Raw genomic sequence first — 23180 nt, forward strand, 5'->3', positions numbered from 1 at the left:
GCCAAGTAGTAAAAATGTGTCTCATCAGACCACAGAGTCTTTCATGTGCCTTTTTGCAAACTCCAGGCATGCTGTCATGTGCCTTTTTCTCAGCTGTGGCTCTGTCTGGCCACTCTCCCATAAAGTTCAGATTGGTGAAGTGCTATAGAGACTGTTGTCCTTCTGGCAGGTTCTCCCATCTCAGCCAATGAACTCTGTAGCACTGTCAGTGGTCATTGGGTTCTTGATCACTTCCCTGACGGCCAGCTCTAGGCAGAGTCTGGGTAGTTCCATATTCTTTCCATTTCCCAATGATGGAGACCACTGTGCTTTCAACTTTCAACACTTGAGAAATAGTTTTATACCCTTCCCCAGATATATGCCTCATTACTCATCTTGGAGATCTACGAACAGTTCCTTGGACTTCATGGTATAGTTTCTGCTCTGACATCAACTGTGAGACCTTGTATAGACAGGTGTGTTTCTTATTAAATCATGTCCAAACCATTGACTTGGCCACAGGTGGACTCCAATCAAGTTGTAGTGACAAGAATGATTAAAGGAAATTGGATGCACCTGAGCTCGATTTGGAGTATTATAGCAAAGGGGTGGGAATACTTATGTAAATTAGATATTTCTATATTTAATTTTCAATACATTTGCAAACATGTCTAAAAACCTGTTTTCACTTTGTCATTATGGGGTGTCTGTAGATGGGTGAGATGTTTTATTTATTCAATCCATTGTGAATTCAGACTGTAACAACAAAATGTGGAGTAAGTCAAGGGGTATGAATACTTTCTGAAGGTACTTCACTGCAGCGATGGAGCGCTCCTCTCTAAAGAGGAGCCAGCCAGCAGATCGCTCTACCCACTGTCTCTATGTGTGTGCGCTGGAAATGGTTAACGGGAGGCTTGGCTTGGCTCTCAGCAGCATGAAAGGCAGGCTTCACTATCAAGTTTGTGCTGTTACAGGGGGTTCTTTGTGGCGTTGTCAAGTCATGTCCCCAACCTGAATAAAAGCCACAACAGCAGCAGATCAACAACAGAAATGCTGTGCCAGAGGAAAGAGCACTCGTGAGCTGCAGTCAGGGGGGTCTGCATTATGTCACCTCAACCGCTCTATTAGCCTGCAATGCGAGCGTTTGCTGTGCATCAATTCAGGCACGTATTTTCTGCTGCGCTTGGATTGAATTTCTCTCCTCCCACAGTCCTCCTATCTCTCTGTTCCCTCAATCCCTCTATCCCGACCTAACCTTTATCTAAACAGGTGAACCCTAGGGTGTGCTTATGTTGACGGAATGCACCATTAAGCCTTGCCTGCTCATGTTTAGAATGGGTGTGCTATTTCAGAATGGAGGTTTGTGGTGAAGGGGCTTTGGCAGTGTGGTCCGGGGTGTGAGTGTCTAGGCCTCCTGCCGAGCTCTGGACATTTTAAAGGCTTATCACCTCCTGCAGACGAGGCTGTAAAACTGCTGCCTGACCAGAAATGTCTGTCCTGGCCCTGGATGGGACAATACAAACCTTTTCTCTCACATCACTGTTTAATCGCTGCATTTATTTTGGGCCTCCATTTTGTAAAATGGCAGTGATGCCAAGCGAGTTTTGACCTGTTCGTGCTGTGCCGAGTTTTGACTCAGTAGCAGTAGCAATTACCTTTGTCATTTGTTCGGAGAGCTTAAAACCGAGTATTTGTTCCAACAAAATATTTAAACATCAAAACAAATGTAGTATTTTGATGTTAAAAAGTGGAAGCTGTCTGTCCTAAAGTCTAACACTGTTACAACTTAATGCTGTTACCAGGGGTATGCGGTTCCACCTCCACCAATCACCAATCACTGACAGTTCAACCACCTATAAAATGTCCATTAAGCCTAACCTCGGGCTGAAAAATATACTATTTGACTTCACATCCCTAGACATTTTGACCTGTCCCGCAAAGTTTCCTAAACCCTCTAAGATCTGCTAAGTCCCCCTACTTTTAGTTTCAAAATAAACAAACACCTTATTATGAATTCTTGTCTCAGATGGTGTAGGCAATTTAAATGTTTGCTGTTCTGCATGCTTTCATTCCAAGAAAGTTTCACGTTTTTATGTTTAAATGCTACCTCAAAAGGGTTGTATAGTCACTCTTGGCTAGAAGCCTCGAGGTTGCTTGAGGATATCTGAAATCCCAACACTAATTGGACTTATGAATCCGTTAACTTTGTTTTAAATTAATATTGTTGCTTCTCATTCAGGTTAAGTGGCTCTTCAAACATGTAAAAGCACGGAAACCAAAATACCAAAAATCTACATCAGCCATTTGAGTCCTCTCTAAATTTGTCAATCAATATGATTGAAAAATACCACACTGTATTCAAACATGGTGCTTGCAGTGGCACAGTAATTATCTACTTGACAATAGCTTGAGGAATCAACATGGTTTGTCACAGGTTAAAACGCTCTTCACTCCGCATGGAATGGCCTCAAAACAGCCACCCTAATTTCACCCTCTTGCCTATGTTATTGTGGCATTTAAACCTAATACCCATCACAGGAAACCATGACATTTTCACTGTGGTTGTTGTGTAGCTAGGTGTTCATGCTAATATCCCAACCCAGTATTATGGGCTAACAGTCTGCCGGGCAGGGCAGGGATTACAGTTGTGCGCCTCACAACAGTGGAGGACTGTTTAACTCAGCACATTTGGACCACACAAGATTGTTTGCAATTTCCCCCATCCATCTGATCTAAAGAAAACACTCCTCTTCTGAAAGCTTTGCGATGCTGTGTGAAGGTAGATCATAGCCAATCCCAGTCCAAATCACAGTCTATCATTTTGCTCCCTTTTTCCAAAAAGCTTTTTCTCTAATGTAAACACCTCAGAAATGAAGGTAAATGTCTTATACACAATGTGAGCGACCCTACTTGCCCCTTTTAGCATTTCCAAGTGAGCGTTTTGGATTTGTTTGCTCTGAGGCGTCAGCCAGCCGCTGAAAAGAGCAAGACAAGGCTGGAGACGTGCTGGGGTTATGCCATCAGACAAACGGTTATGGAAAGGTTCTTGTCTCCATATCATAGATCTTTATTAACATTCAAATCTTGACATTTGGCGCTTCTCGAAAATTCTGTCTTTGTCTCCCCATGAAAAAAGAAACTGTGCAGCCCTATCTGTTAGATAAGCTTGTTGGAAGTCACTACAGAGCATTTGAACCAGGAGCAGAGAGTGATTCACACAATGTGTGTCCAAGAACACGAGAACAGTGCAGCCCACACTTTCTCTATTATTATATGCTGCAGCCGGTTCACTTTCCTTTGTTCTTTGTAACAGGCTGCATAATAGGGGTGGAGGTGTTAGAGAGTGACAGGTTAACTGAAGGAACAATACATTTTACAGCAACGTATATAAAGTAACATTGCAGGACCTGAAGGGATAAAAAAGGACTGGGGAGACGGTGGCTTTGTTTTAAAAGATGTGAGGTGACTGATTTGGCTATTATTGTCTCTTCGTCAAGTAGTCTTTAGTTGTTGCCATCATGTCCAAAAGATGTAGAAATGGTACCTGATAAGGTGTCCTGCTGTTGAAGTTCCCTTTTTATTTAAGTGTGGGCTTTCACCAGTAGACTCTTGTATTGTATCACAAGGTTATACTTTAGGAGAGAGGATAACCACAACCCCACACTTACTGTATATTGTGTCATCTTATCTGGCTTAGTTTTCAAATGTCTCCTACAAGAAACACATCATGTTTAACTGGAAGACTAACCCTAACCCTAGGTTATTAGAAATAGATCCAATGTCTAAGTCCAACAGATAATTTTGTGTAAAGCCCTCATAAACCCAGATCCTTCCAGAGGGCCTGTTGGTCTCCAGTTACAGCTGCTTATTGTACTGCTACAGTGTTCTTCTCTGTGTCAGTTGGCTTAGGGGTACTGAGGAAGTGAGCTGTTCCCCCCAATGCCCACTGTGAATATATTCACATTTCTAACCCCTGAGAGAATCCGTTTTTTTTTAAGTCACAATAATTGAGTCAGGGAGCGTCTCTCCCTCTCTCTCTCTCTCTCTCTCTCTCTCTCTCTCTCTCGCTCCCTCTCCCTCCTCCCTCTCTCTCCTCCCTCCCTCTCTCTCTCTCTCCCTCCTTCTCCCTCTCCCTCTCTCCTATTTTCAATTTCCAAGTCCTGTGATTTGCGACTTTCTCTGCCATCACACCACTCAGGGGAGTGACCAAGCACTTCTTTTGGAACCTATCAGTGGCTCCAGCCATCCTCAGTAGGAGAGTTTCGGGAGAGGTTGGTTTCATGGCTGTTTGTATTGCCTCCCTGCAGAGTGGCCACTGTGGGGTTTCTGAGTTAACTACAGCTGTGAGCCCTCAGCGGTCCTGGCTCTGTCAGGTAGAACTGGGTCGTCAGTAGTTGCCACAAAGTCAGAAACCCCGCCTATTTCTCTTCTTAAAATCTGATTTTAAACCTAACCTTATGCCTAACCTTAAATTTAGACCAAATGTTTGTTTTCATACATTTCATACATACGATATAGCCAATTTTGTAGGAACTAATGACAACCGTAGGTAGAACTGAGTTTGACTCAATGGAGGCCCAGAAGGCCCAGGCCATATCCCACTCGTCGTCCACAGTGATGCTGTGGCATCTGAACAGGCCTGGGCCAGCGCTCAACCTCATTAACCGGGGGAAGCCATACGCCATGGTTTTTTTTCCCCACGCCCTCTGCCAGCAGAATAAGTAGAAGCAGATTTCTATTAAATTCATGACATTTCGAACAGTGAAAAAGTGGAAAGCTATGCGTGTCAGAACGCGGGATGAATCGTAGGGGTGGTCATTAGTTGGGATTCAAACAGGCGCCATGTTTACAGTGAATGAAATCTCCCGATTCAGCTGAAACGGAAGGTGAAGCATCGTGGCTAATGCATCATCACAGGGCCACAGAGGAGGAAAAGGCCAAAAAGGAAACTGGGACAAAAATATTTTGACAAACTCATGTTTCATTCATGGGTTTGAATTGGGCTTTGCAGGGCAGTGGCGTAGAATTCCTCCCTCATCTTGGGGCCCACGTAATTGAATTCCTGCCAATGTCACACTCTTGTTTTACAAAAGTGAGTTGAGGTGTGCTCTGCTCCCCCTGCCTTTATCTGGGCCATCCTTTTGATGGCAGCTCTGCACTCGCAGTGCACTGAGGCGCGATGGTCAGATAGAGAATATAAAGTAAATGGGCCTGTAATGTTTGTAGAGGCAGAAACATGTCACTTTGTATCAAGTTTTAAGCCATTTCACCTTTTATCATGTAAAGCAAGGTCATACATCAGGATTTGATCAAAAATACTGTCCTTTTGGTGTTTTCAATGTCAGACAGTGGGCTTTGGAGAGTGTTTTAAATTAAGCTGTTTGATTTGTGTCCAGTTTACAACTTTTTTTCTAGGTTGACTAAACCTTTTCACTGTTTTCATGGCACAGTAGTCATTTATGTTTTGTTGAAAACAGCAGTGAAGTTTGAGGTCAAAATTGTTTTGGAATGTTGCAATTGTCCAGCTGACAGCATATTGACCCCACTTTGTGATACAATCACATTAGTATATTTTTCAGTGTCCATATTTAATATGCTCGATGTGATTTAAAAGGGCTTTGATGTAGTTGGATCTGACAAAATATTCTACCATGACTAACCCTCAGTTAAATCTTATTGTGACAATTATTCAGTAGAACATTTCAGAGTTGATTTGTTTTGCCCTATCTAGATTAGATAAAAATTCATGTTTTCAATTTACACTGAACAAAAATATAAACGCAACATGTAAAGTGTTGGTCCCATGTTTCATGAGCTGTAATACAAGATCCCAGAAATGTTCCATATGCACAAAAAGCTTATTCCCTCTAAAATGTTGTGTACCAATTTTTTACATCCCTGTTAGTGAGCATTTTATTATTTGTCAATAATACTGTCTTGCACAAAAAGCTAATTTCTCTCAAATGTTGTGCACAAATTTGCTTACATCCCGGTTAGTGAGCAATTCTCCTTTGCCAAGATAATCCATTCACCTGACAGGTGTGACATATCAAGTATCTGATTAAACAGCATGATCATTAGACAGGTGCACCTTGTGCTGGGGATAACATGCTACAGATGTCTCAAGGTTTGAGGGGCCGTGCAATTGGCATGCTGACTGCAGGAATGTCCACCAAAGCTGTTTCCAGAGAACGTAATGTTAATTTCTCTACCATAAGATGCCTCCAACTTCATTTTAGAGAATTTGGCAGTATGTCCCACCAGTCTCACAACCGCAGACCACGTGTAACCACGTCAGCCCAGGACCTCCACATCCGGCTTCATCTGCGGGATCATATGAGACCAACCACCCAGACAGCTGATGAAACTGTGGGTTTGCACAACCAAAGAATTTCTGCACAAACTGTGAGAAACGTCTAAGTGAAGCTCATCTGGGTGCTCGTCATCCTCACCAGTGTCTTGACCTGACTGCAGTTCTGCGTCATAACCGACTTCAGTGGGCAAATGCTCACCTTCGATGGTCACTAACATGCTGGAGAAGTGTGCTCTTCACGGATTAATCCCGGTTTCAACTGTACCGGGTAGATGGTAGACCGCGTGTATGGTGTCGTGTGGGCAAGCAATTTGCTGATGTCAACGTTGTGAACAGAGTGCCCCATGGTGGCGGAGGGGTTATGGTATGGGCAGAAATAAGCTAAGGACAACAAACACAATTTAATTTTATTGATGGCAATTTGAATGCACAGAGATACCGTGACGAGATCCTGAGGCCCATTGTCGTGCCATTCATCTGCCACCATCACCTCATGTTTCAGCATGATAATGCACGGCCCCATGTCGAGAGGATCTGTACACAATTCCTGGAAGCACCAGACATGTCACCCATTGAGCATGTTTGGGATGCTCTGGATCAACGTGTACGACAGTGTGTTCCAGTTCCCGCCAATATCCAGCAACTTCGCACAGCCATTGAAGTGGGACAACATTCCACAGGCCACAATCAACAGCCTGATCAACTATATGTGAAGGAGATGTGTTGCGCTGCATGAGGCAAATGGAGGTCAAACCAGATACTGACTGGTTTTCTGATCCACGCTCATACCTTTTTAAAAAAACATATCTGTGACCAACAGATTCATATCGTTTATATTTTTGTTCAGTGTAGTTCAACAGATTATTATTTTTTCCTCTGTGTTTTCTACACTGTTAGTTGGCTTTATTAAAATTGATTTTGTAACGTTTTTAGTAGGCTATATGAATGGCTAGGTTTTGCTTAAACGTATTAGTTTCTGCACTTTGAGCACAATGACTTGAATTCAATGAATTGTAGTTTTTCTATCTTCATACAGTTATTGTGTTCTATAGCCATGGTTGAATAATCCCTGGCCACAGCAACACAACCATTATCAGCGTGTGTTTTCCTGCTCTGTCTCTGTCTGGTCTAGACAGTTATGAAAGTATTTAATAGCATACATGGGCATACCTTGGAGCTCTACAAAGGTTGCATATGTATCATTTAAAGTGCACTTGCTTGTGGAGAAGATGCTATGCCACTTATTTACTTCTCAGAGCTATAATGCAGATCAATTTTCGTGTATCTCCAAAAGCATTGAAATGCATGTCTGAGTGGGAGAGCATTGGGTCTCGTCCCTATGATAAAGAGAAATTATTTACCCAGGTTGTCTACAGTGCAAATGCAAAACATTAACTATTATCAACGTATTCGGGCCAAGGTTGCTGTTGCCTTATTTAGACTCTTTTAATGTTCTCAGTGCGTTGAATGTTTGGCTGAACCCTGCATTAACTTAGTCCCTTTAATGGTCATAAATATTTATTCCCAAGAATGAGGCTTGTATTACATTGCCCAATAACTGCCAGCAGTTTGTCCCTATATCCCTCACACAAACGGTGTCAAGCGGCTACAGTATATGTTATGTATGCGTTGTGATAGAGCTGTTAACCCCTTTTTATCAACATTGTTCGCTCTTGAGGTTTATCAGCCACAATAATTATTTTATTATGTAAATGAAGCGCATACTATTATTTCATTAGCAGACTTCCAAATTTGAGTCCCTAGATTAGTATGCAAATCATCTCGTTGCTGTCCTTGCAGAAGACAGAGGGGATTTACAACTCATTTCATAGCAGCTAGTTGTTCTCCAGCTATTAATGTAATTATAACACCGCTGACCTGTGATGTGATGCAATTATAACACCACTGTCCTGTGATTTGATGCAATTATAACACCACTGTCCTGTAATTTGATGCAATTATAACACCACTGTCCTGTAATTTGATGCAATTATAACACCACTGTACTGTGATTTGATGCAATTATAACACCACTGTCCTGTGATTTGATGCAATTATAACACCCCTGTCCTGTGATGCGATGCAATTATCACACCAATGACCTGTGATGTGATACAATTATAACACCACTGACCTGTGATGTATGTTTGCATAACACGGAACCCAAACCGGCTGTGCACGTGCGCCATCGTGCATAAATGTATTTAGTCCCCCTACACCAAATGCGATCACGACACGCAGGTTAAAATATCAAAACCAACTCTGAACCAATTACATTAATTTGGTGACAGGTCGAAAAGCATACATTTATGGCAATTTAGCTAGCTTGCACTTGCTAGCTAATTTTTCCTATTTAGCTAGCTTGCTGTTGCTAGCTAATTTGTCCTGGGTTATAAGCATTGAGTTGTTATTTTACCTGAAATGCACAAGGTCCTCTACTCCGACAATTAATCCACACATAAAACGGTCAACCGAATCGTTTCTAGTCATCTCTCCTCCTTCTAGGCATTTTCTTCTCTTGACTTTATATTGCGATTGGCAACTTTCATAAATTAGGTGCATTACTGCCACTGACCTCGTTCGTCTTTCAGTCACCCACGTGGGTATAACCAATGAGGAGATGGCACATGGGTACATGCTTCTATAAACCAATGAGGAGATGGGAGAGGCAGGACATGCAGCGCGATCTGCGTCACAAATAGAACTGACTTGTATTTTAGCCCTTGGCAACGCAGACGCTCATTGACGTGCGCAATAATTGAATCATTTAGATTTCTAAATGTATTTTGCGACGCGAGTGGTGTAGTCAGCTTGTAAGGAATGCAGAGCGAGCGGCAGGTGACTGTCATTGAGGCTTTAAAAAAAATGTTTACCCTCAATGATGACAAGCGTCTACCTGGGCTTTGTTAATCAATGGTCCAAACTCTGTTTTGTCAACACATGGAGGGTTTATATTGATATCGTAAAGTTTTTAGTTTAGTGTCAGTAAATTAAACAGAAGACCAGAACACGACTCTAGACATAGATTATAAATGCTTGCAAGTCTACCAGAATAGCCTGGCCAGAGATGCACAGTGCTCAGGTGCCAGAGACTGTCAGATGGCTGTGTGTGTGTGTGTGTGTGTGTGTGTGTGTGTGTGTGTGTGTGTGTGTGTGTGTGTGTGTGTGTGTGTGTGTGTGTGTGTGTGTGTCTGTGTGTGTGTGTGTGTGTGTGTGTGTGTGTGTGTGTGTGTGTGTGTGTGTGTGGTGTGCTTGCAGATTGTGCGGTGGGGTGGCACACTGGTTTTACTGGCAGAACACTGAGAGAGAGAGAAGGTGTTTGCTAAGACGTGGGCTGGAGGGTGGCTCTGCTGCCTGTGTGTGTGGGCAGACACTTTCACACACATTAGTCCCTCAGTGCCATACATCCAACAGACCCTCTCCTCTTCATGGATTTTTCAAACTCACTATAACGTATAGTACTCTCATAAAGTAGATTCATGCCAATTGCACGCTCCCTCAACTTGAGACATCAGTGGCATTGTGTTGTGTGACAAAATTGCACATTTTAGAGTGGCCTTTTATTGTCCCCAGCACAAGGTTCACCTGTGTAATGATCATGGTTCTTGATATACCACACCTGTCAGTCAGGTGGATGGATTATCTTGACAAATAATTAAATGCTCACTAACAGGGATGCAAACAATTGGTGCACAACATTTTAGAGCAATAAGCTATTTGTGCATATGGAACATTTCTGGGATCTTTTATTTCAGCTCATGAAACATGGGACCAACACTTTATGTGTTGCATTTATATTTTCGTTCAGTAAATATTCCCAAATTTGATTTAATCCGTTACGCTGTGTGCACTGAACTGACATGCATCATTGTTACTGACAGGCCGATGTACAGATGAAAGGAATTAAATAGCCTGTAATGCGCCGCGGCGCTCAATTCAGACAGCGGTGTGTAACCTACTGTAGCTGCTGTTAAGTAATTCAAAGCCTTTACTCCATCACTCAGGATGTCATTTTCCAGTGCTACTATTTTTAGCATATAATATTATTAAAACAAAATCAGACAACCCATAGTAGAATATTTGACCTATTTACCTAGTCGACTTGTTGTGTGTTCTATGTGAGAGAAATATTCATTTCGAGGCACATTCAAGTTATGATAGGGAGGGAAACATGTATTCTGACAAGCAGTCAATGCAGAACCATTCTTAATGCAATCGCGGGAAAACACTTTGAAAGCAGTTTTGGAAAATGTATTTAAAGTAGTTTGGGCCTTTGTTAAAAAAGGGTGTGGTCCCTGTTTTCCATTGCGACCATTTTATTTATTTACTCCTTCAATTGCACGAATATCATCGTTTTACAAATTCAGTTACAACCGGAGTTTCAAGCATGGTTTAGGAACAGCTGCGCAACAATAGTGCTGGGTCGTTTGAGAACGTACGCCTCTATTTGAACGGCTCTTTTTGGTGAAAGTCGGAACCGAATCGCATATCTGAAAGAGCCATTCATTTGATTTGCATACTGTTACAAATGATTTTTGAGCTCCAGACATCGATCATCTGCAGATAAATTATAAAGTTATTAATTCTGTAATGTGATTTTCCTCTTTGTCAATGGTAAATTCCTGTATTACTCAGGAAATGATGTCCAGGGAAGCCCTGTCTGGAAGTGACTCTAGCTTTGATTTGTTCTCATTGCTAAGATGTAGCCTAGTCGATCTCTTTGGTTTATTCCACCCCACTTTAATTAACCCTTGGAAAGATGAGTCAATGTTAACTTCAATTCTGAGTGTCCGCTTGATGTTTGGAGTTTCTGGATGACTGGAGTTTCAAATGAGAACCTCATTTGAGGTTCTGATATCTTAGTAAACACAGTGCATCCTCCTGTGGGAATTAGAACATCATTTTATTTTAGCTATAACCTTCTGTTAGCCAGTGTTAATTAGCATCTGTTTTTGTCGTGGAATTAAAATGCAAATGGTGATGTTTTTGTGTGCCATCACTGAGGTTTGAAAGGTCAGCGGTTGTACCCAGATAGGGTGACCTTTTTCCATTTGTGAAGAACTCTCTCCTGGTAATGAGCAGAGAGGTACGGGTCATTGATATGCACCTTTCTGGTCATTGGGATTTTAACCTACACTTACCCATGTTCAACTTTTACCATTAAATACAGACCTGGCAGTTCAGTTTCATAGCTTGCTAGAACACTCAGAGCATTGTGTTCGGCGTTATTCTTCCTCGCTCTTCTCCGGCAACAAGCTATGATTCATCTAGAGAACTTGGAATGAGTATCTCTTCCCATAAGCCACCAGTGACCTCAGGTGGAATTGGCTACATGTATCAGGCACCCATGTCAAAGTCATTAGAGGCCTGTCTCTCCTCTCCACTCTGCTCGGCTCAGGGCCTCTGACATGTCGTCTTCCAGACAGGGCCTGCAGGAGGGCCTTTGTTGTTGCATACCATCTCACAGATGACTGGCTTCAAGTTAGAAACTCAAAAAGGAGAGAGCTGTGTGACAGAGCTGTCTGGTGGCCTGGCCTCCTCATGCTTACTCACTTGTCAGATCTTAGCACATGCTGAATTGCCCAACAGAGGAGACTCAATCTGGGTAGGAAGGGGGATAGAAGGCCTATACTGCCTGGTACTCAGAGGCAGTGTTGTAAAGTACTTAAGTTAAAATACTTTTTAAAAAGTACTACCTAAGTTGTTTTTTGGGGTATCTATACTTTACTATTTATATTTTTGACAACTTTTTCTTCACTACATTCCGAAAGAAAATAATGTACTTTTTACTCCATACATTTTCCCTGAAGTACTCGTTACATTTTGAATGCTTAGCAAGACAGGAAAAAAGTCAAATTCACGCACTTATAAAGAGAACATCCCTGGTCATCCCTACTGCCTCTGATCTGGCGGACTCACTAAACAAACATTCTTTGTTTGTAAATTATGTCTGAGTGTTGGAGTCTGCCCCTGGCTATCGGTAAAACAATTATTATAATAATTGAAATTATTTTTACTTTTGATACTTAAGTATATTTTATAAACGACATGTTCTTTTAATAGTTAAGTATATTTAAAATCAAATACTTTTAGACTTTTACTCTAGTATTTTACTGGGTGACGTTCTCTTTTACTTGAGACCTTTTCTATTAAAGTATCTTTACTTATACTCAAGTATGACAATTGAGTACCTTTTCTACCACTGCTCAGAGGTACCACTCGGCTCAGCTGTTGTAAATTAATAAAATAAACAATGTTATTAATCGACAATATGGGGTTAACCAAGTAAATTAACTCATGTTTTTGTCCTTCCAGGTGGCTGTACATTTGACGATGGCCCAGCCCAGTGTGACTACCAGCAGGATCCCTATGACGACTTTGACTGGACCCATGTCAGCGCACAGGAAGTGCCATACTTGTCATCTGAACTGCCCCAAGGTGAGACTAACTCTGCCACCATGTCCACAAACCTAATGAATATTGGTTGTTCATTAGGCAAACACGATCAAGGCCACCACACCAGGTTCCCAACACCTGCTATGTAGAAAAACCAACAGAGGTTTTTTTAGACTCATATTTGCAGCTAAATGTGCAGGGCCATCTATTTAGTGCTTCCAACAAGGGAAGTAGAATGTTTGGCTAATGTGTAAACTGACCAGAGTAAGTGTAGCTAATGAGGGAAATGCAGAGAGCAGCTCCTTTTGGAGAGAAGGAAGGAATGTGAAACAATGAATAGATAGAAGGAAATTAATCTCAGGGCCTTCTGGTCTTCTGTCTTTGTTACTTCTCACAATAGAGTCTTAATTCCAACCTTTCACAATTGTAATGAAAAAGTTTTTTTAATTTCCCGGGTAGAGAGAAAAAGCTTTGTGCTCAGCAGCAAAATGTCTATTTAGGTTTGAACACTGTCATACACGGAATAATGAAGGCTTTTAAATAAGATCAGGGAAGGCGGCGTTGTGAGTACGTGGAGAGCATGGGCCCTGCGACCTTGCCTATTCACCTCTCCACAGCGTAATCACTTGCATTCAGACAGGAGTGATGTGCATAGGACATTAAAGCATTTCACTTTCAGCAAAATTTCCCAATTAATAAGATGGAAGGTAATTAATCATGCAAGGGAACAGAGAAGGTAATCAGCAGATTGTCTGAACAAGGTTGTGTCCCATTACAATGTTCCACAATAAGGCTGTCATATGCCTTTGTCTGGCCCAAAAATTATGGCTGGGCACATTTTACAACACGACTTGACCGGAAACCAGAAATATCTGGTTAAACTTCTCTCGCAGTTAAGACATTTGAGGAATTTATTATGGGACAGAACTACATTGCACTTGTCACTGTAGTGTTGAAAGATGGCATGAGGAAAAAGCAATAGCATATAACATGTCTAACAGTGATAGTTCTGGCTCTGAGGATCTTTGTCCTACCATTGTTGGAGGATGACACAGTAGTTTTCCTTTGTTCCTCTGTGGTGCTTAACTATGTCAGTTACATTTAATCACCTAGTTTCTCAGGTAGAGACGGTGCAGCGAACATTATAGCAGATGTTCATTTAATCTAAAGAGGAGGCATGAGTTGGCTTCCATTCCAATGGGAATTAGTTCCATTACCGGGCCTGTCGGGTTTGTTTGAAAATTCGCTATAGCAGTGATAATGAGAGAAAATCGTTGTTTCATTCATCATGACTTCAAGCGTAAACTAAAGCAGGTGGAATGATTATCTCGCTAGCCAAAAAATCCTCACCTTTTTGTAAACCCCCCTTGTAAATGTGCTGAATAATCAATTACTTCAGAGAGACCTATGTAGTGACTAACTAGAATATTCCCACATCGTGGTTGCCTGAGAAGAATGTGAGGGGTTCTCTAGCTGAGATCCTCTATATTAATAGGTGAAAGGACATGAGGTTGACTGAAGGACCACTCCCCCCCCCTCATAACGAAGCAAACAGAGCTCCAGCATGATTTCATCAGCCTCCTATGTTTTCCAGCTAGCAACCAGAGCAACTAGCTTAACATACTTTCTCAGCCAGGGAGGATGAAAAGCAAACCCATCAGGGAGTTCCCATGAGAAGATAACAAGTGCTATTTACCACGCAGAAACCTTCCGTCCTTATCTCTCTGAAGACCACAAATGCTTGAGACTCCCTCAATCAATATTAATTTGGAGCTGTGCTTATAGCTTGGCCCTGGTGCGGTTAGGCTCGGCTCAGGCTTGGCTCAGTCCTGTGCCAGTGTCAGCCCCTGTAGGTCTATTTAGCCTCCCATTGGAGATGCTGAGTGGGTGTAGAACACTGACTGCACCATTATGTCAAACCCCATGCCTCTCTCTCTGAGTACTGGTGCTCCTGGGTAGACCTACATCTCCCCTGTCAATACAGGCTCATCCCTAATGTGAGGCAGGGCAGTGTATTACGAGGTGAAGCCTGCTTTTTTTGCACTGTTAGAGTAGAGTCCCTTTAAAAAAAGAAGCATGGTTTGAATTGGCTGAATATTTTTATCTCTGTTTCCTTTGTAACTCACGTGACTGTACTGCCAGCGGTTGAGGCCATTTGGGCGACAGCCATCTTGTGGACTGGCATTCATCCTCTGGATACCTGACATTGATGTGTAGTTGAAAGCTCTGCTCTAAAATACATATTTATTTAATATTCCGCCTTTGGATGAGTACTTGTTAAGTAATAGGAAATAAAATTATACCCTGTTATATTCAATTTTAGGTTGTATTGTCTAAATCTAGCAACGATATTCTTCCCATTAGTCTTTCTTGGGTTGTTTTTTATAAGCTTTCCAGAACATAACTAATCTCTGCATGAACGCTGATATAACAGCAAAATTGGATAGAAGGATGGAAAATAAGTAGGATTTTTACAGTTGGAAGTTGGAACAGAAACAGTGTGCCAAGTCTGCCAACACAACAAGGTTCCACTTAGCTGGGGAAATTGTTTTTATGACTGGGTGTTATTGGGTAGTAAACTGCAGTACACGTTGTTTTGTGTGTAGTTTTGTTGGTAGAGTACTATTGTCTGTTTTATCCCTATTTTCTTCATTGTAATTTTAAACTCTGTGGTTGTGCCTGTTGAAGACATGTGGCGGAACTTTGGCGACTTCTAAGAATTTTTTTAAACCCCCTGAAATCCTTAGTTATGAAAGTGACTGTTTACTGGAAGCTGTGGTGCCATTTCTAGGGCTGTGATGATACCAGTATTGCGGTTTTTTTCCCCATGGCAAAAATTTCAACACGAAGCAGACCCTCTTTGGTCCTTTAAAAACCTGCTATATGTAAAATATTGTGTGCTATAGCTTGGAAACTAAATAAATGTGACTCTTGATGAAAACATTTAGAGAGAGAGAGAGACACTCCAGCTGCTTTGACACCTTGTGATGAACTGTATACATTGACATAAAGAGGAGAGGAGATTGTGTTCGGTTAGCTCGAACAAAGCGGCTCTGATGTGAATGGCTATCGGGTTTTCACTACAAACACCACCAGGCATAAACATCTGCTTTTGATCTGAAAAGTCTGTATGGTGTTGGATATGAGTGGTATGCTCATTTACTTGAATCAAACATAATGCATGAAAGCACAATTTTATAAACTGTTGGCTCACACTTCTTAACCTCACTAGGGTATGTGGGACGGTAGCGTCCCACCTCGTCAACAGCCAGTGAAACTGCAGGGCGCCAAATTCAAAACAACAGAAATCCCATAATTTAAATTCCTCAATCATACAAGTATTTTACACCATTTTAAAGATACACTTGTTGTAAATCCAGCCAAAGTGTCCGATTTCAAAAAGGTTTTACGACGAAAGCACACCAGACGATTATGTTAGGTTAGAGCCAAGTCACAGAAAAAGACAGCCATTTTTCCAGCCAAAGAGAGGAGTAACAAAAAGCAGAAATAGAGAAAATTAATCACTAACCTTTGATGATCTTCATCAGATGACACTCATAGAACTTCATGTTACACAATACATGTATGTTTTGTATGGTAAAGTTCATATTTATATCCAAAAATCTGAGTTTAGGCGGGACGCTACTGTCTCACTTGGCAAAAAGCCAGAGAAAATGCAGAGCGCCAAATTCAAATTAATTACTATAAAAATTACTATAAAAATCAAACTTTCATTAAATCACACATGAAAGATACCAAATTAAAGCTACACTGGTTGTGAATCCAGCCAACATGTCAGAATTCAAATAGGCTTTTCGGCGAAAGCAAACGATACTATTATCTGAGGATAGTACCATTGTAAACAAAGAGAGAGAAGCATATTTCAACCCTGCAGACGCAACACAAAATGCAGAAATAAAAAATGTAATTAATGCCTTACCTTTGACGAGCTTCTGTTGTTGGCACTCCAATATGTCCCATAAACATCACAAATGGTCCTTTTGTTCGATTAATTCCGTCGATGTATATCCTAAATGTCCATTTATTTGGCGCGTTTGATCCAGACAAACACCGGTTCCAAATTGTGAAACGTCACTACAAAATATCTCAAAGGTTACCTGTAAACTTTGCCAAAACATTTCTAACTACTTTTGTAATACAACTTTAGGTATTTTTTTTACGTAAATAATCTATAAAATTGAAGACGGGATGATCTGTGTTCAATACAGGATTAAAACAAACTGTAGCTAGCCTTCTGGTCATGCGCCTCTAAAAACAGGACACAACAAGTGACCCTGATTCAAGATGGCCGTACTTCTTCATTACACAAAAGAATAACCTCAACCAATTTCTAAAGACTGTTGACATCCAGTGGAAGTGGTAGGAACTGCAAGAAGGTCCCTTAGAAATCTGGTTTCCCAATGAAAACCCATTGAAAAGAGAGTGACCTCAAAAAAATAAATCGGAATGGTTTGTCCTCGGGGTTTTGCCTGCTAAATAAGTTCTGTTATACTCACAGACATGATTCAAACAGTTTTAGAAACTTCAGAGTGTTTTCTATCCAAATCTACGAATAATATGCATATCTTATCTTCTGGGGATGAGTAGCTGGCAGTTTAATTTGGGCATGCTTTTCATCCAAAATTCCGAATGCTGCCCCCTACCCAAGAGAAGTGAAACAACTTTCAGAAGTAAATTAAATTGACATAAATTCATTCTTTGTGGAGGTTGAATTATGATCAAGAACTTAATCACCCCCCCCCCCCCCCCCCCCCTGAAGTGAATGAGCTGTTCTACCTTTTGAGAATCTCATATTTCAGCTGAATTTATCTGGTCCAGAGTTGATGTAGACTGAGGCCTTAGGCCTTCCCCTGTTTCCCAGGCCATAGGCTTTATCAGATCCAATGTTCTGGAGCTCTGCAGAGGAATACCACCGCAGCACCAGTCTGTGGCACTCCCTCCCCTGACACCATTGAGAAACCAGTGCTTTGTGGCAGAGCAGCGCTGTACTCAACTGATCTTAATTGCAGGTTGTTGCTTTTTAGAGAATGGGGGTTTGTAATCTGTCGTAAAGCAGCAGTTGAGTGGAGGCCTGGTTTCTGGTGTTTTCAGCCGTGGTTTAAGAGTGGACCCAGCTGCATCCTGAAACACTGCTTATAAATCTGAGAAGGGTTCTGGCCCTGATGTCATTGATTGGTTTAACAGATTTCGCCTTTGTTGAGACACATTACTTGATCTTGGTTTGTCATGGATGTCATGCCTCAAGTAAAAAACGCCATTCTAAGGGGCCGAAGTGGTTCTTCCGAAATCAAATGTGGAATCAATCATAAATCAGACAAAATATATTTACTAGACTGTATAATTCAGAGGTGACAAACTATCATGTTCAAGTTTTATTGGAGGCACAAACAGAAGAAAGGTGGTGAATTTGTTTGTTTTCAATCTACATGAATCAATGCTGATTTCAAACGCTGTTTAGGAAATTATTCCCATTACTCCCACTTTCATTATTGCTGTACAATTATTTCCCTCTCAGAACAAAAAAGTATTGATCTTGTTCAACTTTGGACTTCCTTTGTTTGAGCTTTAGTGGGAAAGTGAAATAAATAAATAAATCATAGTTTTGCGAAATAGAATTGCCAACACCTTTTGACTGTAGCTCTGTTGCCGTTTCTTTAGTTTTTCCTCTGACAGCTTGCTGATCGCTCTCTCATAAAGAAGTAACGCATGAGAGAAACAGACACGTTTTTTTTAGGCCTCATGTTTATTTTGTACCTTGATGAGAAACACACTGCCTGGCCTTGAACAGTCCGTAAAGGAGGGTGTAGAGAGGGGGAGGGGGGTGTTGAGAGGGGAAGGCCGACCGCCTAGCTTTGGGGAGGAAGGCTTTCTTGTATGTTTTCCAAAAACAAACCTTGAACAGTCAAACTCCCATTCTTCCCAATGACAAAACTCGCCTTTGAGCACAAAACATTTCAAAGGTCTTCAATTGAAATGTTTGGAAATGTATACCTTTTAAACAATTAGCTATTCGGGAATGCTTTTCTTTGTCTACACCCATTCAGCATTGTTCACACCCTCTTAAGCTTTAGCCCCACCCATCTCTTTAAGGGTTGATCCGAGCGTTCTGTCCAACATCAGCAGTCAAGCACCCAAGCTAACTTTGGCTAGTTTGCTAGCTACTTCCAGACACAAATGAGAGAACAGCACACTGCCCATTTTACTCACCCTAGCAGAGCTGATTGTGCTGTTTTAATTCATCCAGAGCGTTGGTGACTGCAACTGTGCTGCTGGCAACAATGTACGCTTTTTTGCCAACGTTTACTGACACCGGCCATATTCAACGGGTGTTGAGGTTTTGTAAATTTGTCAGTTATTCTGCGCTCTGGCACACTCAGACGAGAATGCTCTGAAATCAGAGTAGATAACCAGAGCGAATTTACCAGCTACGTCTACAACAGTTGTCGCAGTGACATTCTATTGAAATGGTTAGTTGCATAGTGGATGGAGTCTTTTGTTAAGACATGTAGCTAGGTAAACAATGAACCATAATCCCAACTCATGACGTTACCACCCTGCATGAATCTGCAGGTAGCTAACCAACCAGGTTCAATGTTAGCTAGCTAACATTAGGCTATAACTAGCAAAGCAAATGGCTCTGAGATACGAATAAGATCATACACATAATGTTAGCTAGCGAGCCAGCCAGCTAATGTTAGCTAGCTAGCTAACAGTACACTTTAACTTAAAATGAAAATGACTGTCAACATTAGAAAAATCTATTATCTGAAAATGTAGTTAGTCTTGCTATCTTATCTTATCCTTATCTTAAAAGGACTGTATATAGCCTCGTTATTGTTATGTAATTTTCTTGTTTGATAGTAGTGGTTTCTTTGCAGCAATTCGACCATGAAGTCCTGATTCACGCAGTCCCCTCTGAACAGTTGACGTTGAGATGTCTGTTACTTGAACTCTGTGAAGCATTTGTTTGGCCTGCAATCTGAAGTGCATTTAATTGCAGATTTCTGAGGCTAATAACTCTAATGAACTTATCCTCTGCAGCAGAAGTAACTCTGGGTCTTCCTTTCCTGTGGCGGTCCTCATGAGAGCCAGTTTCATCATATCATATTGCTTGATGGTTCTTGCGACTGCACATGAAGAAACTTAAGTTATTGGAATTTTCCGCATTGACTGACCTTAATGTCTTAAAGTGATGTTGTTTCTCTTTGCTTATTTGAGCTGTTCTTGCCATAATATGGACTTGGTCTTTTACCAAATAGGGCTATCATCTGTATACCAACCCTACCTTGTCACAACGCAACTGATTGGATCAAACGCATTAAGAATGAAATAATTTCCACAAATTAACTTTTAACAAGGCACACCTGTTAATTGAAATGCATTCCATGTGACTACCTCATGAAGCTAGTTGAGAGAATGCCAAGAGTGTGCAAAGCTGTCATCAAGGCAAAGGGTGGCTTCCTTGAAGAATCTCAAACTTTTTTGGTTACTACATGATTCCGTATGTGTTATTTCATAGTTTTGATGTCTTCACTATTATTTTATAGTAAAAATAATGAAAACCCCTTGAATGAGTAAGTGTGTCCAAACTTTTGACTGGTATTGTATACTACTGCATCACTCCAAAGACCCTCCTGTTTTCTGTGTATTTGCCCTACCTAGATGAAAGCAGATAAATCATTCAGACCACTGTCTTGAAAATATCGTCCACTTCACAGCAAATCATCTTCATTTAAAAAAAAAAAACAGCACATATAAAACACTGCCAGATGGGTTCCTAGAAGATTTCTTACAAACGTATCTTTGCTTAGAGCTATACACACAATGTTGTGTCAGAGTTTTGTTGCAATATGAATCATTAGAACTGAGCTTGAATTCGATTCATTGATTTGGCAGGCCTGAAAATGTTGAACAGATGTACTGTTTTTGTGACGAATGGTTTTGAAATGAGGCCTTGGTGTCTTGCTTAAGGGAATATCAGCAAAATGGATTTTGATTATATACTGAACAAAAATATATACGCAACATGCAACAATTTCAAAGATTTTGCTAAGTTACCGTTCACATAAGGAAATCAGTCAATTGAAATGAATTCATTAGGCCTTAATCTATGGATTTCACATGACTGGTCAGGGGCACAGCCATGGGTGGACCTTAGAGGGCATAGATCCACCCCCTTGGGAACCAGGCCCACCCAGTGGGGAACCAAGCCCAGCCAATCGGAATGAGTTTTTCCCCACAAAAGGACTTTATTTACAGACAGAAATACTCCTCCTTGACAAAGGATCAAATGCTCACTAACAGGGATTTAAACAAATTTGTGCACAAAATTAGAGAGAAAAAAATGTTTTTTGTGCATATGGAACATTTCTGGGATATTTTATTACAACTCACGAAACATGGGACCAGGACTTTACATGTTGCATTTATATTTTTGTTCAGTGTAGTTTGTTCCTTCAAAGGTAAGTGACCTGCACTGAACTCTACATGGACATTTTCAAAAAATATTCTTATTTGTTCTCATTTAGTGGATCAAACATGATTCAATCAATTAAATGTCCTTTGAAACATTTCTCTTTGTTTGGTCTTTACTCAAAGTTGTCTACTAAGAAACATCCCACTGGGTACAGATTCAACATCGATTCCACGTTGGTTCTACGTAATTTAATTGAATTGACGTGGAAACAACGTTGATTCAACCAGTGTGTGCCCAGTGGGATTGGACCACTTAAAGTGGAGTGGGTAAGCCATGGCTCGTTGAGAGTCTGACTCTAGGCCCTTCTTCTCTCCATGTCCTATAATGCCCCATCTTCTCTTTCTCCTATCCCCCCTCAGGTTCCTACATGATGGTGGACTCCTCCCAGCACGATGCCGGAGAGAAGGCCCGCATTCAGCTGCCAGTAATGAAGGAAAACGACACCCACTGTATTGACTTCAACTACTTATTGTACACCCAAGATGGCTCCAGCCCGGGGACGCTGAACATCCTGGTGAAGGTTAACAAAGGTCCTCTGGCTAATCCCATCTGGAATGTGACCAGCTACACCGGGAAGGACTGGCTCCGGGCTGAGCTGGCCGTCAGTACCTTCTGGCCTAACGAGTATCAGGTACATAGACTCACTACACCTTTGCAATACCTATTACGTTTCAAAGTTTGTTCGCCACGTGCACAGGATACAACAGGTGTAAAACAGTTCAGTGAAATGCTTACTTGAAAGCTCTTTCCCAAAAATGCAGTTAATAATATAAATAAAATAGAGTAAAACACTATAAGTATCCATCTGGGGCCATATCAAATATCTCAGAGTACGAGTGCTGATCTAGGATAAGTTTTTACTTTTAGATCAAAATAAATAAGATTACATGGACAGGGGGATTGATCCTAGATCAGCTCTCCTACTCAAAGACACTTTATACATATAGACCAAGGCCTCTCTAGCAATGATATGGAGATAGACCTATTGGCTGTATGTCTCCCATCACTGCAACTCCCGTACGGACTCGGGAGAGGCGAAGGTCGAGAGCCATGCGTCCTCCGAAACACGACCCTGCCAAGCCGCACTGCTTTTTGACACACTGCTCGCTTAACCCGGAACCCAGCCGCACCAATGTGTCAGAGGAAACACAGTACAACTGGCGACCGTGTCAGCATGCACGCACGCACGCACACCCATGCACGCCCCTGCCACAGGAGTTGCTAGAGCGCGATGGTGCAAACCCTCCTCCTACCCGGACAACGCTGGGCCAATGCTGCCTCATGGGTCTCCCGGTCGTGGCCGGCTGCAACACCGCCTGGGATCAAACCCGGGTCTGTAGTGATGCCTCAAGCACTGCGATGCAGTTCCTTAGACCACTGTGCCACTCAGGAGGCCCTGTAAATACCTTTTTTAGGGGGAGTGTAAATTGGGGAGTGATTATTAATCTCTTTAGATTAATATCATTAATCCTTCCTTACAGTCAGATGTATAACTGATAAGCAAAGCTCTCAAGTATTTTATTTATTTAATCAGTTAAGAACAAATTCTTATTTACATTGACGGCCTACCCCGGCCAAACCCTAATCCGGACAATGCTGGGCCAATTGTGCGCCGCCCTATGGGACTCTCAATCACGACTGGAATCGAACCAGGCTGTATCACAAAGTAGCCAGCTCTGTAATGAGAATGGATGGTTAAGGAGGAGGTATGGAGAGGTGAAGAAGACCTACCGCACTGTTTTGCACTTGTGTTTCCCTGTCAGGGATGGGGTCCTAAAATAATTCATGACTGGTACTAATAAGTCCAAAACACACACACACACACACACACACACACACACACACACACACACACACACACACACACACACACACACACACACACACACACACACACACACACACACAGAGGCACACACACACACACAGAGGCACACACACATGCATGTATGCAAACACACACACTAATGAGGGCTTGTCTTGTAGCAATCTGGC

General features: G+C 41.6%; 1 protein-coding gene across 1 annotated transcript in view; it reads left to right on the top strand.

Annotated features, from left to right (window-relative positions):
• LOC120024070 (receptor-type tyrosine-protein phosphatase kappa-like) overlaps positions 1-23180 on the top strand; it is a 196268-nt gene that overhangs the window by 35056 nt on the left and 138032 nt on the right. The window contains exons 2-3 of the mRNA XM_038968181.1: positions 12608-12730; positions 21545-21816. Coding sequence (XP_038824109.1) covers positions 12608-12730; positions 21545-21816 — 395 coding nt within the window. The remainder of the gene's footprint in view (positions 1-12607; positions 12731-21544; positions 21817-23180) is intronic.

The sequence above is a fragment of the Salvelinus namaycush genome, chromosome 29, assembly GCF_016432855.1.
Source record: "Salvelinus namaycush isolate Seneca chromosome 29, SaNama_1.0, whole genome shotgun sequence".
Classification (NCBI taxonomy): Eukaryota; Metazoa; Chordata; class Actinopteri; order Salmoniformes; family Salmonidae; genus Salvelinus; species Salvelinus namaycush.